Source organism: Rutilus rutilus (genome assembly GCF_951802725.1).
Source record: "Rutilus rutilus genome assembly, chromosome: 3".
In the NCBI taxonomy this organism is placed as follows: domain Eukaryota; kingdom Metazoa; phylum Chordata; class Actinopteri; order Cypriniformes; family Leuciscidae; genus Rutilus; species Rutilus rutilus.
The window spans coordinates 16,071,321-16,090,983 of NC_140211.1; the positions used below are offsets into that span (position 1 = coordinate 16,071,321).

Genomic DNA, 19,663 nt, shown 5'->3' on the forward strand with positions numbered 1-19,663 from the left:
AAACGTTTGCTCCCTAAAAAGTCCCACAATGCACCGTGAAAACCAGCAAGCATCGATGCTCGCTGTTTCCTTACTGGATAATCTGAAGCGTGAAACAATGCATTGAGATGCAACCTGTATCTTGTACTTAGTTTATTAAGCCAAAACCCTAATTTCTTATGTCACAAACACACGTGTCAATACAGTTGGTTATTTTTTGTCAGCAGCTTAGCTTATTGTGTAGCTATACTTCAAAAGGGTAGCTTTACTTTAAAATGAGCTTTTAAGCTTTAAATGTTTTCTAACATGATCATGTCTGTTGCAAAAACTTTATCATTTAACAATTTATTTTAAACTGTACTGTAAATCCTGGGTTAACATTCTTTTTTGCATATTTACAAGGTTAATAACATTGATTGACAGCCTAACAAAGGTGCCTCGAAAGTGTGGCGAAACATATCAAGCAGGTTATACGAGGACTTTACTGTGGCGTGATGTGATTTTATTGCCACCTCAACCCAAATCATTTTGTAAGAAACTGAAATTAATTAGCATTATTGGCACAAATATTTTAGATGAAACTGTGAAACTTTAATTTATCCATTTTTGGACTAAATGTCTTCTATTATACTTGTTATGATTAGCTATTTATCAGCAAGGGCAATTAATTGCTTGATTTTTGGAAAATGATCAGACAACGGTGGCCAGTTTCATAAACTTGGCCTCTATGTTAAGACTGTGTGTCTTAAAGAGCTGGTCTGACCATCTAGCAGTTTGTTAAGGGGTAGTTTTACTTTTCGGATTCAAATTGGGCCAGTCTAGTTTTTTTATGTGACTGTAAAAATAAAAATGTTATAACCAATGTTAAAGAAAAGAAATTACACGACTAACTTGTAATACCAGTCTAAACAGTTAATGCAACCAGGCAGAGATGTGGTATTTAAAATGTTTGATGATAAAGATAGTATACATATACAATACTATTAAAAAATGTGGGGCAGTAAGATTTTTTTAAAAGAAATGAATATTCTTTTATTCAGCATGCACACATTAAATTGATCAACATTGACAGTAAAACAAATGTAGATAATGTTTTTGTGTTACATTATGTGTATTGAGTTGGCCCACTTGATTTATTTTTTGCGCTTCTGATTTCAAGGTAAGGAAACACAGTGAGCATCGATGCTTCCTGGTTTTCACAGTGGATTGTTGGACTTTTTAGGGAGCGAACGTTTCAGTGCACTAAAAGGATTCTGCGATTGAGACTTCCTGATCAGTGACCTGATTACTAAACTAAGAAGCTGATTAAGACGCACCCATAGAGTTGTAAACAGTTACCACTAAATCTGAGCTAAATATTAAACAATGAAAAAGACCTAAAACAGTCATGCAGCCTTCTCAAAAAAAAAAAACACACATGTAAAAATGCTTAAACCAGGCTAGTTTTCTCATCTACCAGTCTGGTCAGGCTGGTATATTGGATGGTTTTCAAAATGGATCATTTACAAATTCTCACGCTGGCCGTTGAAATATATACCCTGAGTGATCAATCATATTTTAACTTCCTGCAACATAATCACAGACATTCCACAACCAACTCACCTTTCAAACAAGTATCTGACTAGCAGGAAGACTAAAGCATACGGCACAATAACGTAGAGGTGGGAAAGTTTGGCATAGACGAGCCCTTCCTCATCTTTGAGATCGGCCCACGTGAGGTTCCCCGGCAGCCACAACCGGTCCCACCACAACCACTCACCAATCATGACCACGATCTGTTAACACAGCAGATGACAAGCACAGTTACACAAGACTGCACGCATCACATTTTACATAAATAAGTGTTTTCAGCCAACACTCTGAATACTGAATTCATTCGAGGAGAAAGAAACAAAATTGACACCATTTACACTCTTAATACATATTCCATCCTGGATTTAAGGTTCATGATGCATCAGTGCACACATTATTCTAAAGAAGAGAAGTTTCATAATGTTTTATCCTGTTTATTATTATTATTATTATTATTATTATTAATATGATACCTACATATTAGTACATAATATAATACATTTAATAGTAACATACATCCATCCATACAGCATAAAAGTATATGGTACACTCATAAATATATGATTGTAGAACCTTACAAAAAAATATATATTTTTCTATTATATTCTAAAGAGAGATGAAATAGGAGATTTTGGAGGTTCAAATTTTGATTAAGGTCATATTAGATTTAGCATGTATAGACACATAAGTAGTCGTGATGAAATCAGGCTTATTCAGCACTGTGCAATTCAGCATTCTGTAGCTCTAATTATATATATATATATATATATATATATATATAAAAAATTAGAGCTACAGAATAAACCATTTTAACAATGATAGTTTCATGAAAGTCTTTTGATAATTTACCTTTTATCGTGTGGTATTATCACGATTCTGCTTCATTGTCCAATTTGTTGACAGTAAAACAGCTCTGCTGCTACTGAAAACAGTATTTAATAGGGCCGATGCTAACCCGAGGCAAAACCACATGCTTATGTACCAACACACACCTGAGACGCCATGCACCTGAACGGGCAATACAAGTAGGGCTGGTGTGAACCAACATGTTATTGTGCGGATTTAAAGTTCAAATCTATTTAGTGAATTACATCATGTGTAACGGCAACTCACACCCAAGCTAATACAGTCTAATTATTAGTTGTGATAAACAAATACATTCATCAAAGAATCAATTGGGGGGAGGGGTGTAACTGTTTCCACAAAAATATGAAGCAGCACAACTTTTTTCAACATTGATGATGATAATAATAATAATAATAAATGTTTCTTGAGCAGCAAATCAGCATATTAGAATGATTTCTGAAGGATCATGTGACACTGAAGACTGGAGTAAAGACTGAAAATTCAACTTTGATCACAGAAATCAATTACATTTTTAAATGTATTTCAACAGAAAAAAGGTTATTTGAATTTTCAATAATATTTCACAATATTATTGTTTTCACTGTATTTTTTTTATTAAATAAAGGCAGCCTTGGTGATCATAATCTTTCAAAAACATCAAAAAAAATCTTACCAACCCAAACTATTGAACTAATGGCTAACTAATAACTAATGGCTGACCTTTGGAGTCTGGTGATGTTCTTTTAATGTATCTGCTCATTCCTTTAACCATAATATATGGTTAACATTTTGGCTTTTATCAGGCAATATTAACAGCACACAATGGCAGTCTATCTCCATGACTGTACTATGACCAAAGAGAATGACCAGAACACCATGTCAACTGAACATATCAAAGAGCTCAGAGTCTGTTTGAACAAGACGCTGAGTAAACAAAGCTGCCTCCTCATGTACAGATCACACAGAATTATTATCATCCTTCCCTTCAAACCCCAATACTGCCACACACAACTCTAAAAAATTATCTAAACTATCGCAAAGCCACTATCTTCTTTGTTAACCATTTCTGATAACAAGAAACTAGGATAGATGAACTGAATAGTTAAAATTCAAGAACTGATTAACTTAAGCACATTAAAAAATTTCAATCTTTAGCATTACAGATTATAATGCAGAATTGTTCAATTGTAAAACACATTTCAACAAATACAACAAAAAAACAACAACAGAAAAACCTGGGTTTAACATGATTTTCCATTGTCTTAAAACCCAAAAAGCTCTTGAACAGGCAGGTTTCCACAAGCTCTACTTCATTGGAGACACTTTCCAAACATCTTCCATAAAAGTCCTTTATTTTCAACATTCTTCTTGTTTAAACCTCAAGATCAAAAAGTTTTTCAAAGGTCAAGAAAAAGCAAACACTTACCTCTGCTTCCTGTTAGCGGTTCAGTGCAGCGTTCAGGTAAACGTCTGATGTCACGCCGCTCGCTCTGTGTTCCACTGATGACTGTGGGAAAGTGAGTAACATGACAGCACCGCTGCCCTCGAGACCCACGGGAATGTTCTTTGTCTGAATTACTTTGCGGTCACACCCTACCTTAGTAGCAATTGACTTGCTTCCTCCCCTCCCTACTTACCTCTTTCTTACCTTCTGTAGATTAACAGGCATTCGGTGGGTTCACTCATGCACACACACACACACACATAAAAACTGCACCCTAAGGACTCACCTTATTTGCATAGTGCAACCGATAGAGCAGCAAGGTGAGGGCGAGATAGTGTGTGAAAAGCCAGATATGACAAAAGGGCAGACAGACAAACAGTCAATGACTCAGTTATATGGGGTGTGTTTCGGGCAAAAACATGCTGCCTGTACTTGCACCCATTAGGTACCTGGAATTCAGGAGACACCTATAGCTATATAGCAATGGACAATAGTTTTACTTCAGGACACAAACTTTACATTGGACATTAAGTGGTAAATAAAGGCATCCTGAAAATGCATAGATCTTATCATACTTATTAACATGACTAAACAGAATAGAAACAATTAAATTCTGCTTCTTAAATGTCTCCTAAATTGGTGAAACTCAATCCATATATTGTGGTTGACATAAATCGTATTTATATGGGTTCCATATGTAATCTTATCCCCTTTTTAATCTAATTTTGCTGACTTCTACAAAGCAATAGATAAATTTGCACCATAATTATTTTGCTCTATTATCATTTGTTTTTGTAGCACTATATTATTTATGTTTAATATTTTTCCTGCCTTTCTTTTGGGGTCAGTAAGTTGTTTTTGAAGGATGTCTTTTTTTACTCAACAAGGCTGCATTTAATAGATTAAAGTAAAATACAGTATTGTGAAATATTATTGCAATTTAATTGTTTTCTAATTGAATATATTGTAAAATGTATTTTATTCCTGTGATGCAAAGCTGAATTTTCAGCATCATTATTCCAGTCTTCAGTGTCACATGATCCTTCAATCATTCTAATATGCTAATTTCATGCAAACATTTCTTAATATTATGAAGATTGAAAACAGTTGTGCTGCATCATATTTTTGTGGAAACTGTGTATTTATGTGTGTTCTAAATATATTTAGCCAGGCATTATTTGAGGAATCATTCATGTCTATAGCTCAATTTAAATCAGGTTTGTTTATATTGAGGAGCTAGACCGAAGCTGAAGGTTTTATCCTCTGGGATCCTTAAATAATTTAATTAATTAACGTTCGCTAGTAACATTCAAGTTGAGGAAAGTCTAATCATCTAACAAGCCTAATTATGACATTACTGTGAGCAACAGCTGTTTGATCTACAGTAGTGGTGCCTTTCCCTCTGAAAAGCTGTTGCCGAATGTTGATTCTGGATATTTGCATATAAAATGGTGGAAATTTTGTTGCTCTCATTAGCTGGATTGGTGATGTAATTTAAATGCTAAATGATGGTGTTGGGCCTAATCCCACAATCCCATTTAGTGGAATAAACCTGCTGTTAATACGGTTTACATACACAGTAATCACAGAGTTTATACCTTTTGAGTGAAAAAATAGACAAACACAAATGCTGAATGAGGGACTGGAGCCATTCCAGAATATCATAGGATGGACTCTTAGAAAATGTGCTTTTGTTAGGAAACTTATTATGGAGGGATTTAGCAGACTAAATTAAACAAATAAATATAAAATAAAATGGTTTAATATGCCTTGCAAGTTTTTTTCATTTTAAATGATATTTCACATGGCATTTCATGTCCTTTTTCATTTTACGTGAAAGAATAAAAGTAGAATGAAATGTAAGCACAACTTAATAAGATTATTATTTAATAAAAATTAGTTTGCGTTAGCTCAGCTCTGCTAAATAATATTACATATAATATAAGATACATATTAGTAAATGTTTAAATTAACATTAACTAAGATTGATAAATGCTTTAGAAGTATTTTTCATTGTTACTTCATGTTATCTAATGTTAACAACTGGAACCATATTGAAAAGTGTTACCTGATGAATATACACTGAACAAAATTATAAACGCAACACTTTTGTTTTTGCCCCCATTTTTCATGAGCTGAACTCAAAGATGTAAGACTTTTTCTGTGTACACAAAAGGCCTATTTCTCTCAAATATTGTTCACAAATCTGTCTAAATCTGTATTAGTGAGCACTGATATAATCCATCCACCTCACAGGTGTGGCATATCAAGATGCTGATTAGACAGCATGATTATTGCACAGGTGTGCCTTAGGCTGGCCACAATAAATAAATAATTATAATTGATACATTTTTTGCCTTCATTTTGCTCAGTGTATTTCACGCCTTCTTACATTTCATTGTATTTTATGTATTGCAAGTTCATTATATATTTATTTAATTTAGTCCCTCTATATCTTATTAGTTTTGATGCAAAAATAATCTTTTGGTTCAGCAACGTATTGTTTATTCACTGCAGTAATTGAACAGATCGACATTCTTGATCAGTTATAATCTATAACTGTTAGTTAGCTTTAAGTCAAAGCTAACTAACTAATCCTGTTTCTCTGGGGTTCTATGCTGTTTAACAGTTTTAGAAGTGAGGTAGGGTTGTAGGGAAAGAGACCCCTGTTATGTAGTCTGGTTACGGTGGTCCTCAAGTCCATAAGACACACAAACACTTTATCTAACAGAGATTCGGATGCATATTCAGTCTGAACTTGTTCTAGCGCCATTTCAGATGGGCAAAAAGATGCTTCAGTATCTGTCCTACCAGAATCTACATCAGTATTCCCAGAAACATGCTCTTCTGCCTCATCGGATTCGTCTGAGCTCCCATAATCAACCAGTCGTGGAACTGAGACTTCATTACCTGCTTGAACAACATACATCGTCTCTGAATTAGCAGAAGGAGCTTGGACAGAAGGATCAGTTCCTCTTCTAGTGGCACCAAGCCTCCCATCACAATCTTCAATATGACGACAAGACCTACACAAGCCTGTCCAGTCCTCACGGAGAAGCTTCAGGTAGTGGACGCAGTATTCCAAGAAACATGTTTCCGAAGAGATGAGGAAGTCAAGTAGCACGGTGTGGTCAAAGGAGAGGGAACGGAGAAGAAGTATGAAATGACAGTGAGGGTTACAGCCCCAGACGCAAACCCCCGAGTCTGAGGAACTCAAACTGTGAAGAAAAAAACAAAAAAAACATTATCATCATTAAACATTAAATTACTTTTACTTGTTAATAATAAAAAAATATATATATTTATATATATGCAAATAGGCAAATTAAGGCATTTTTATATATATATATATATAAAAAATGCCTTAATTTGCCTATTTGCATATATATAAAAATATATTTTTTTTATTATTAACAAGTAAAAGTAATATATATATATATATATATATATATAAAAGCCAGTGTTTCCTATTCCTTAATAAATATAAATAGATGAATAAATAAAACCTTTTAAAATATTTTTTAGAACTTTTATAAAGCTTTATTATATTAAAGCTGTAAAGGTCCGTTCACACCAAGAACAATAACTATATTAGTGTCCACACCAACGCACGATAACTTTCTGTACATCATAAGCGTGCACTGTAGTTTTGTCCTCTGCGTATTAAACGCACAATCTTTAAAACAGGATGGATTCTATTCTATTTGCCACTAACGTTTTCATCGTTTATAAGCTGGAAAAAAATTATTCAATACAATATTGTTCCTCTGTGTCATTATCGTTAGTTGTGGTTGTTTTTGATACCAAGAAACCCCTCAGAATTCCAAGAAACTTCCTAAATTACACACATAAATTCGACACATTCTGTGGCCTGAAGTCACATCTCCGTACTTCGTACTTTGATCGATTGCTCCTGTCTGCCTCGCTGCCTGCTGTGAGTGTGTTTGCCTCGGTGCTGTAAGCTCCGTCTTAGCCTCGTATTTCTTTGTTTTGAACCATCATTTACTACAATTTGTAGTTGTTTATACTAAATACAGCTTACCCAACATCTCAGATTGACATCGCTAGCATCCGTTACTACTAACACAACACGCTAATTCGCTACTGCTAGCCTGTTAACGCGCCACCCGTGCGCTCAGCTGTTTTATTTATTTATTTTTTCTCTCGCGCGCTCGCGCCTTTGAGTTCATAAAAGCTCAGGTAAGTAATAATCAGTCAACAAACACGGTGAGTAATGTCTTGTCCTGTAATTGTCACCTGCACTTCATGCCACATGTTTAGCATAGACTTCTCTGTTGGCAATGTAGGATTTATATGTGATAAATGTAAGGAGACAGTTAGGCTGACAGAGAAGATTTCAGAATTAGAGACACGCATCCAAACTTTAATTGAGGATAGTAAGAGTGCTAGAGCTTTAGATACTATTTTGGATGCGCCTAGCATAGTGAACTCTTTACATGATTCGGTTCCAGCTGAAGTAGAGCCTGTGCAGCCGGGCAAATGGGTGACAGTGAGGGATCGCTCTAGTCGCGGATCAAAAAACCACTCTTCCGTTCCGATTACCACAACAAATCGATTTGCCCCGCTCAGTGAAACACCCACTGAGAATTCTGTTGATTGTGCCCTAGTAATTGGTGATTCGATCACACGGAACGTGAAAATAGAGACACCAGCGAACATAGTCACATGTTTGCCGGGAGCCAGAGCGCCTGACATCAAAGCAAATTTAAAAGTGCTGGCTAATGCTAATCGTAAATTCTCTAAGATCATTATTCATGTCGGCACTAATGATGTTCGACTCCGCCAGTCGGAGATCACCAAAATTAATATTAAAGAGGTGTGTGAACTTGCAAGTACGATGTCAGGCACTGTAATTTGCTCTGGCCCCCTTCCTGTTCGCAGGAGTGATGAGATAGTTAGTAGATTGTGTTCACTGAATCGCTGGCTGTCTGAGTGGTGTCCGTGTAATAATATAGAATTCATAGACAATTGGAAAAGTTTTTGGGGCAAACCTGACCTGTTGAAAAGAGATGGTATTCATCCCTCCTGGGATGGTGCTGCTCTTCTATCTAGTAATATGGCTCATAGTCTTAGAGCTCAAACATGACAAATTGGGCACCAGGTCAGGAAGCAGACAGACTGGCTAAACCAACCGTCTGCTAGCGGCCTCGCGTCACCCAGGTCAGATAAATCCCATCACATAGAGCCTCTTTCACCTAGCTATCATCATATAGAGACTGTGTCTGTTCCCCGATTTTGGAAATCCAAAAAATGTTTAAACCTATCTAAGGTTAAAAATTTAATTGATGTTCAACAAATAAAAAACAGCTATAATACAGATGAGCAAATGATAAAGCTTGGGTTGCTGAATATTCGATCGCTTACTTCAAAAGCACTCATTGTTAATGATATGATTTCAGATAATAACCTAGATGTGCTGTGTTTGACAGAAACCTGGCTAAAACCAAGCGATTACATTACTTTAAATGAGTCCACCCCGCAAGATTACTGTTATAAACATGAACCCCGTCTGAAACGCAAAGGGGGTGGTGTTGCTGTAATTTATAGTAATATTTTCAAAACCACTAAGAAATCAAGTTTCGAATATAATTCTTTTGAAGTGTTAGTGCTTAATGTAAAAATATATAGTAAAAATGATAAATCACGTTTGAGATTTGTGCTGGCTACTGTATACAGGCCACCAGGGCACCATACAGACTTTATCAAAGAATTTGCGGACTTTCTATCAGAGTTAGTATTGGCTGCAGATAAAGTACTAATTGTTGGTGATTTTAATATACACATCGATAATGAAAAAGATGCATTGGGATTGGCATTTAAAGACATTGTAAACTCAATTGGAGTTAGACAACACGTGTCAGGACCTACTCATCGTCGTAATCATACTCTAGATCTAATATTATCACATGGAATAGATGTTGATGCCGTTGAAATTCTGCAGCAGAGCGATGACATCTCAGATCATTATCTAGTCTCGTGTAAATTACATTTAGCCAAGGCTGCAAAGCCGACTCCGTGTTACAAATATGTTAGACCTATCACTTCTGCTACTAAAGATTGCTTTATTAATAATCTTCCTGATCAGTTTCATCATTTTAGCATCCCAGATAGCTTAGAAAAACTTGATATTGCAACAGAAACTTTTAACTCTCTCTTTTCCAGCACTTTAGACACAGTTGCTCCTTTGCGCTTAAAGAAGATTAAAGAAAATAATCCAACGCCGTGGTACAACGAGCACACTCAGGCCCTTAAGAGAGCAGCCAGAAAAATGGAGCGCAACTGGAAGAAAACAAAATTAGAGGTATTTCGCATTTCATGGAAAGAGAGCTCGATTGCTTACAGAGAGGCTTTAAAAGCTGCTAGATCTGCTTATTTTTCAAACCTATTAGAAGAAAATAAACATAATCCTAGGTATTTATTTGAAACAGTGGCTAAACTAACGAAAAAGAAAGCTTCAAACACAGAAGGTTCCAAGCAGCACAGCAGTAATGACTTTATGAACTTCTTCACTTATAAGATTGATAATATCAGGGATAAAATTATAACTATGCAACCGTCTACTACAGTATCGCATCAGGCAGTGCATTGTAGTCTCCCTGAGGAAAAATTTGATTCATTCATTGCTATAGGAGAGGAAGAATTTACTAAACTCGTTAAATCATCTAAATCTACAACATGTATGTTAGACCCTATACCGACTAAGCTACTGAAAGAGATGCTTCCAGAGGTCATAGATCCTCTTCTTAATATCATTAATTCCTCTTTGTCTCTAGGATACGTACCAAAAAACTTTAAGCTGGCTATGATTAAACCGCTTGTTAAAAAAATGCAACTTGATCCTTCAGAATTAGTCAATTACAGGCCGATCTCGAATCTACCCTTTCTGTCAAAGATACTAGAAAAGGCAGTATCTTCACAACTATGTTCCTTTCTAGAAAGAAATGATATCTGCGAGGATTTTCAGTCCGGATTTAGACCATACCATAGTACTGAGACTGCTCTCGTTAGAGTAACAAATGATTTGCTCTTATCATCCGATCATGGTTGTGTCTCTCTATTAGTGTTACTCGATCTTAGTGCTGCGTTTGACACCATTGACCACGACATTCTTTTAAATAGACTAGAAAACTATGTTGGCATTAGTGGAATTGCACTAGCATGGTTTAAATCATACTTATCTGACCGTTATCAGTTTGTAGCAGTAAATGAAGAGATGTCTTATCAATCACAAGTTCAGTATGGCGTACCACAGGGCTCAGTACTAGGACCGCTGCTGTTCACTCTGTACATGCTGCCATTAGGAGATATCATTAGGAAACATGGAATTAGCTTCCACTGTTATGCCGACGATACTCAGCTCTATATTTCTTCAAAACCTAACGAAACTTACCAATTCACTAAATTAACAGAATGCATAGCTGATATAAAAAACTGGATGACTCGTAATTTCCTACTTCTAAATTCTGAAAAAACAGAGATTCTAATTATTGGACAAAAAACTTCCTCACGTAATAACCTAGAATACTGTCTAACACTTGATGGCTGCTCTGTTAAGTCTTCGTCGTCGGTTAGGAACCTGGGTGTGCTCTTTGATACCAATCTTTCATTTGAAAGTCACGTGTCTAGTATCTGTAAAACCGCATTTTTCCATCTTAAAAATATATCTAAATTACGTCATATGCTCTCATTGACAAATGCGGAACAATTAGTCCATGCGTTCATGACCTCAAGGCTAGATTATTGTAATGCTCTACTGGGTGGTTGCCCTGCACGCTTAATAAACAAACTACAGCTGGTTCAAAACGCAGCAGCTCGAGTTCTTACCAGAACCAGGAAGTATGACCATATTAGCCCGGTTCTGTCAAAACTGCACTGGCTCCCTATTAAACATCGCATCAATTTTAAAATATTGCTGATTACTTACAAAGCACTAAATGGTTTAGCTCCGCGGTACTTGAGCGAGCTCTTAACGCATTATACTCCTTCACGTCTATTGCGATCTCAAAATTCCGGCCAGTTGATAATACCTAGAATATCTAAATCGACTGCTGGCGGTAGATCCTTTTCCTATTTAGCACCAAAACTTTGGAACAGCCTTCCTACCATTGTCCGGGAAGCAGACACACTCTGTCAGTTCAAATCTAGATTAAAGACACATCTCTTTGACATAGCGTTCACATAATACATTATAGACTTCTATAATTCAATATTAGGCTGCATAGATTAGGTCAGCTGGAACCGGGAACACTTCCCATAAATCCTGATGTACTTGTTACATCATGAGAAGAATGGCATCTACGCTAATTTTAGTGTCTTTGTTTATCCCAAGGTTTTCCCGCAGCCTGCCGGATCCAGGCCGTTTCCAGATCTGATGAAGGACCTTCGCCTGGACCCGATGTCAATGCAGTGCTGAAGGGCCAACTAGTCTCTCCCTATGGAGGATCCCTTTCCCACTCTACAGATAACGCGTCGTCGGGAAAACTCAATTTGCGTATCTACCCCGAATTGATAAAATAAAATAAAATTCTGAATCAAAACTATAAGGAAACACCAGTAATTTGTTTAGGCTTGGTTTGTAGGGAATTCCAAACCTGCACACATATATTCAAACGCACATAATTATAGAACCCGTTCTTAATGCGCATCTGAACGCCATCAGCGTTTCTCACAGGTTCGCTAAAGTCTGTGTAGAGAGAATGGTGTCGTCTTGGCGGCCCTAATTTAAAAACAAATGATCGTTGCGACGGAAGCGAATCAATCAAAACTAACTTTAGCTGGAAAATAACTTTATTAAAGAACCGCTATAAAGCCAAAACAATCTTACGTTAAATTATACATTTATCTCTGTAAAGCTGCTTTGAGACAATCTACATTGTTAAAAGCGCTATATAAATGAAGATGACTTGACTTGACTTAAATTAAACTAAAGCCTAACCATGGCTTAATCTAAGCCTTGTCTGTGAAACCGGGATCTAAATAGACTTCAAAACACTAGGCATCATACACTTGGCGGCTTTGTAAATGGTTACAGAGAAAAATTAGGCATCACACACTAAACAAGTCAGGATCAACCGCTACCAGACTTTCAAGTCGTTCTGAACACAACAAACTCACACAACAATATTGCTAGGAGACAAGTGACAAATAAAAACAATATGTGTTCTAAAATTGACTCAAAATATCATATATGTTTGAAATCTTCCAACTGGATTGGTAAAATTGGTTGTTCATTTTTTTTCTTTTTTGTGAAAAACAAACTCTGTCTGCACAAATATTTGAGTAAAATTTTATTTCAGCAATGCTGTACATTAATACCTCTGGAAATACCCATATCAGTTGGAAGAGATATAGTTCTGGGTACAGTATAGCAGGATTTATAAAAACAGATTCCAAACCTTTTTTGATATAAATACAAGCCAATCAACGTCTTGCTTGATTCTATCATGTCATCATCCTGTTCGGCAAATACTACAGACACCCAGGAGCAGCTGTGAGCGTCTGCAGACATCAGACTCCCGTGACGCTGGAGGAATGACATGAGCTCTGTTAAATACTGACGGATGTCAATGTCACTCTGAGATCCTGGAAACACAGGAAAGATGTGTTTAATGAAGAGATGCATTGCCCCCTGCTGTTGTAAATGATTAAATGGCATGTTTTATTCTAACTAAGCTGTGGTGAAGAACTAGAAAGTTCAATTTATGCTTCACACATGCAGGTTGTACATGCAAGCAAACATTCTTACAAATGCTTTGTGAATCAGTGCCTTCAAATAATTCTAAACATGAAATGAGACAGACCTACTGTGGTACTTTTATAGTATTTATTCATATTTAGCAAATGTTCTGCATTTCTTAAAAATAAATGTAATTTCTATTCTATATCATTAAGAATACCTTAGCAACCATATAGCAGTTTTCAATCTATATAAACTTTGAAACTTTCAGGAAAGACTTTGTCATGTAAAGTTTGTCTTAATGAACTTTCATTTTCCAGTTGTTATTATGATGATGTGAAAACTAATAAATGACAGTTACCTTTCCAATGAAGGCGCTGAATTTTTATTTCTAGTGACTTCAGCAAAATTAGGCTCACGGCTCTCAGTATCACATCGTCCTTCTGCGTCCCAGCGAGTCTCACATCACAGTTCCCACCAAAGAAACTGGCCTGATCTTTCACAGGCACTTCCTTGAGCCAGCCTGCGTTCACTTCCTGTAACACTCCATCTGCCATGGTCAACATGTCCTCAGTCAGGCTATGATCTTCATGTGACGCTGACTGACCTTCACCTAAAGCCCAGTCGTCCCCGGCTCTCCGCAGAAGACTTTTCTTTAGAAGAAGCAGTGCTCGTTTCTTCACAAAATATTCCACATCAGCTCTCATGACACAAAGGAGCGCTCGCGACTGAATGAATATGACTCTCTGAACAGAAGAGCAGACTCCATATCTGAGCCGGGCAGCGCTGAGGACTTCAAGGAGGTCGAAGAACTCACACATGGTTTTAGAAAGACTCGTCAGTTCTCTTTTGTGAGGGTCCTGTGTGTCTTGAGTCAGAAGGTTGGTGTGCAAGTAAGTGATTGAGGCATCCAATCCAGAAAGCAGCTTCATCAAAACATCTATGGAGAAGACAAACAAGCAGCTGGAATTAAGAGATCATGTCCTCTGAAATGATAAGGCAAAATTATCGAAATATCGCTAATGTATATATCGCGATATGCATATTGCAAAAGCTTGCAATAACTGGGGTCATGAATAAAAGACAAAGAGAAAATCACTCACTGCTTTTGGCTGAATAACTTTTGTAACTTTAATAAGAATCAGTATATATTTAATTCATACAGTAAAGACTAAGCAGTGTTTTATTTTTACATTTGATTATTCAGTTTCTGTTGTTAAATAAATCTAATGTAGGCCTACCTGAAACCCTAAACCCTGTGGTTTACACTGATGTTAAAATAACACTTCTTATGCTACAGTAAAACACTGCTGTTCACTTTCAGGAGTTGTAGGGATGTTTTCTTGTCACAAAAAGAATGTGAAACACATGTAGGTTATATAAATTTAAATATATTTTAAAGATAATTTAAGTTTATTTTACACACTTTAAGCATTATCGTATCGCATATCGAATATCGCATTAATTATGCGTTATTCATATGAGTTATCGCATATCGCATTTTTCTTCAGTATCGTGCAGCCCTAATTGGTTGTTTAATCCAATGTAAATTCTTGCTATACAATAATATTTTTTATGTTTATCTGAACACATTATACATTAAGTCTGCAATTTTTTTAATAATTGTTGTATTGCTTCAAAAATAACTACAACTTACAAAGTTTGTAAGTACATCAGGAGTTAACTTAAATAACACTTGCCTGATGGCTTATGCTACCGCTAACCCGGACGCCGAGGTCACTTCAGTGATTTGGGAAAAGCCTGTACCATTCTGGGCATTATTAGTGGGGTAATTTACGAGATACATCCTAGGTTCCATTAGTGCCTGCACTAAGCCATTCGGCTGATATCTCTAAATAAGCTCTAACTTTAATAATGTTCCACCAAGGGAAAAAAAAGCTTCTGGGGGGGTGTTTGTCTCGAGGTCATGGTGCAAAGGACCCTAGGTTGAAATTACTCTGAACCATCCCTTTAATAAGTCACCTCATTTCATGGCAAAAGGTATTGCTTTATTGTTATTATATTATTATATACTAATAATAATAATAATAATAGACAATACCTACCAACATGAAAAAATAATGGTATGAGAATAAGACTATTATTATTATTATTATTACTACTACAAATACTACCTCATCTTATTCTCCAACCATTCGTCAACAAATCTGTAAACATGCTGACTGCAGAAATTTAACCCAGGTACTAAGCATCATTTCTTGTTTTCAAGTCATTTCAAGATGAATTTTCAATTTAGATTCAGATGTAAGTGAAAGTCATGATGTCTGAGTGAGTTATTTACATTGTAATTACTCCATATTTTCTACAAGTTTTACATATTCAATCAATTATCCATATTTTTCTAAGAGGTCACGCCTGTCTTGCCACCTCGGATAAAACCTTTTGTAAGGTTCCACTACATTTACATGAGGATACTAAAACAACTCAGTCTGAATCATCTGTATGTATGTGAACATACACTTCAGTACCTCTTTTCCTCTGGCATATTTCTCCTCTCAGCACTCCTTTAATCACAGCAGTCAGTGACCACAGGCAGGAGTCTAGTTCACTGCTGGTCGTTGGTTCCTGAAACACTTCAGCACACCTGTGTCTCCAGATTGAGCTGCTGCCTCCCTATAATCAACAATTACAGCACTTAGTGAACCCACACTGCTTGAGAGAGAGAAAAACAGAGAAAACATTCATAATATATCAAACCCTCATAATACTCAGACGGAGTAGTTGCCAGTCCAAGTTAATGTACAGCAGCAATACTCACATTCATGAAAATGTCACTGATGACATAGACTGATATACACTTTGCAGATAAATGAGACACCAGTTGGTCTTGACAGTTGAGGAGAGAAACCTGCATGAAGACAACAGTATAATAGGTCAAAAAACATGTTCAAACTGACAGATATGAACTGAACAGCTATAGGATATCTACATTAAACTCTAGGCTAAATGTATAATCACAAGCATGCCCAAGACACATTTTGTCTTCTGCTTTATATATTAGCTGAATCAAATTTTTTTTCCAAACTGATGAAGTTTGCAACATCTACACCACTATTGAACAGAACTGAATCAACATTGAACTGACTCGAGTTGAATGAAGACACTATTGTCTTCTTAAGAGTTGCGTATAGCTGAATTGAACCAGTTCCATAATGAATGAACTTCACACACTTATGGAACTGAATCGAATCAACACTAAACTGATCTGAGCTGAATAAGAACACTATTATCTTGCTATAGCTGCTAATTTGAACATGTCTTATATTTGAAGAAGTTTACACCATTAATTCAGTTATTCTGTTTATTAATGTGAAGCAAACCTGGATTGTACTGTATAAAGTGCTACAGGAATAAAGGTGATATGACTTAAAAGAAAAGAAAAACAATAAGAAAATATATTTTACATAAAATAAATGTAGCACATCGCCTATTATATTTTTGGCATTGTGCTATTATTTTCATTAAAATTAAGAAGTTTCTATGCACAAATAAAAAAACTGTATGCCAGAAATGACTAGTAAATTCACATTACCATAATGTGTTTGGCCATTTTTTTATTATTATTTTGTAATTCCCATTATTCTCAGTAGGGATTAAATATATGTTTTATATATATTTATTTTATTTTTTTAATCAGATAGATAGATAGATAGATAGATAGATAGATAGATAGATAGTAGATAGATAGATAGATAGATAGATAGATAGATAGATAGATAGATAGATAGATAGATAGATAGATAGATAGATATTATGAATAATATTAATTTGTAAGAAAGATGTAAGAAAATATAAGAAAATGTGGAAAATGTTTCTGTATTATTTTGTAATTCCCATTATTAAAATTATGGGATAAAAATGTTATTACATACATATATATAAAAAAAAAAAAAATTGTATATATATATATATATATATATATATTGGGATAATCGGGATAAGAAAACATGGAAGATCATCACGATGTGAAAAAAAAACAAGTAACACTTCATTTTAAGGTGTCCTTGTAACAATGTACTTATACAAACAAGTACTGAGTAAAATTAATTAACAATATGTACTTACTGTATAATTAGTTAGGGTTTGGTTTAAGGTTAGTCACTTGTAATTATGCATAATTTACTTATATTACTATAGTAAGTACATGTAAGATGTGTAACAGGGACATTTAAAAAATTACCAAAAAATCAAAATATTATTTGTTTAATTTGATTAAACGTACCATTTTTGCCATCAGATTCATTTCTTCAAACAACCTCCTTTTGACATCTTCATAGAATATTGTGACATCTTGTGGCAGACTCTGTGCTGTCAGCCTCTTAATGATGGCCTCTATAAGAGTGAGACACAAGCACATGACGTCTGTGTGTGTGACAGACGGAGCAGGAGTGTTTGCTGTTTGATCAACACATGATGAGATTCTGCTGGAGAGCTCTTCACTGCTCAGGCTGGGAGCAGATCCTGTACATAACAGCCTAAAAATGGCTTGGAAATCCAATCCGGCAGCATCCATGCTCAGACACTGTGAAAATAAAGGTTCAAACGAATGATAATTAGTAATTCATGCTCGAAACTTGTGTTTAAACAAAACTACTGCAGATATGACCTGTGGTTTGTTAAATTAATGTTATGCATTAATAAGACTAAAGCCACTGAATTGTACCAACCCATCTCTTCAACCACATGCTTCTTCTAAAAAACACTCTTCCCTTCATGAACAAGTTAGACAATTTGATGTCAGCAAACCTGACTGTGAAAAACGACTGACAGACGGAGAGCGTTTGTGAAGGGCTAAGAAGGCCAGTGCACTAAGTTTCTAGGGCTATACAAAGACATTTTATATCTACAAATCAAAAATGTTGGCTCTGTAAAGTTCTAAAAGACATGCCAAATTTAGTTAGACTATAAGTTATATCCTGAAATTAGTCCTGAATGTGTCCGACTTAAAAAAAACAGCCGTTTGTAATTGTGAGTATAATTAAAATTCATTAATTCATTAATGAACTGCTTTAAAAGGGGTTAGTTCATCGAAAAATGAAAATACTGTCATTTAACATTCACATACAAACCTTCATCAACTCACACATCAGTTGTGGTAAACCGAAGCTCAAGCATGTTCGCTTGATGTGTGAGAACCAATGAGGTTCATTCTTGTGAGTTACGCAGCACGTTTGAGCTTCTGCAAGAACCAATTAGGTTGATTGAGTCTTCAATGATTTTAATATCTATTTGTGAACTTTTTGATGTGTCAAAGTGTCAGTTGCATAGCTGTCAATGGAGGGACAAAAAGCTCTCAGATTTTATAAAAAGATCTTCATTTGTGTTCCGAAGATGAATGAAAGACTTATGGGTTAGGAACAACATGAGGGCGAGTAATTAATGACAGAATATACATTTTTGGGAGAACTATCCCTTTAAGCCAAAGACAGAATGACCAAAGTAATGGCCAGCAAAATTACAATAAAATGAGTAGATTGGCTTGTTAGTTCAGTAAGACGGATTGAAATAAGTCAAGGTGCAACACTCTACTTTTATGTTTAAATGAAATTGCAAGAATTAAAAAAGTATGATTCTTCCCTTAAAGTACTTAAAGACATTGTATATGTGCTATTCCAAAATCACAAATGTATTGCTTACATTCATTGCTTACTTCTTTGCTTACGTGATTTATGATGAATTTCCAATTTGATCAATATCCTGTTTGATGTTCCCGAACAGCCACTTCATCAGTCTGCAAGGAATAAATATAACAGACAAGAGGATCATAAATGGAAAAATAACCTCATATTTACAGGACGGTAGAGTTTGTTTAGAGATTTTCGTATAAGAATTGGGTTAGAATCCACTGACATACGTGATCTGTAGAAAGATGCTGCGTTAAAGCAGAATTTGTAATGTAATGAAGAGCTTTTATGACTGCTCAGTTAAAATCCCGGTGAGTTTTTCTTTAACCTTGATTAAAAAATCCACAATGAACAAACGCCTCCATAAAGCACATGGAATGCTGTTTGCCATTATCCGGCCAAAACTGTCGCAAAACTCTAACCTTCGGCGTTTTATTTTGCAGCAGTATGACGTCTGCATGACGTATTTGACAGCTCGAA

The 19,663-nt window shown here is 35.6% G+C and overlaps 1 protein-coding gene across 8 annotated transcripts in view; it reads right to left on the minus strand.

The window, feature by feature from the left end:
• The window catches only part of LOC311288389 (ceramide synthase 2-like), a 30,065-nt gene extending 10,463 nt beyond the window's left edge, over nucleotides 1–19,602 (minus strand). The window contains exons 1-9 of one of the 8 annotated variants that reach the window (XR_014626922.1): nucleotides 19,414–19,594; nucleotides 19,222–19,290; nucleotides 17,782–18,081; nucleotides 16,318–16,407; nucleotides 16,028–16,172; nucleotides 13,900–14,478; nucleotides 13,258–13,444; nucleotides 6,752–7,059; nucleotides 1,582–1,754 (exon numbers count right to left, since the gene is read on the minus strand). Coding sequence is in view for 7 of the 8 variants with exons in the window: in XM_084405790.1 (XP_084261916.1) it covers nucleotides 6,429–7,059; nucleotides 13,258–13,444; nucleotides 13,900–14,478; nucleotides 16,028–16,172; nucleotides 16,318–16,407; nucleotides 17,782–18,072 (1,923 nt within the window). In the remaining variant the exon portion in view is untranslated. Of the gene's footprint in view, nucleotides 1–1,581; nucleotides 1,755–3,117; nucleotides 3,133–3,823; nucleotides 4,104–6,302; nucleotides 7,060–13,257; nucleotides 13,445–13,899; nucleotides 14,479–16,027; nucleotides 16,209–16,317; nucleotides 16,408–17,781; nucleotides 18,082–19,209; nucleotides 19,291–19,413 lie in introns of those variants that run through there. The other 7 variants (XM_084405790.1, XM_084405791.1, XM_084405792.1 and 4 more) reach the window with 7 other exon arrangements.
• Between the last annotated feature and the right edge of the window lie 61 nt (nucleotides 19,603–19,663).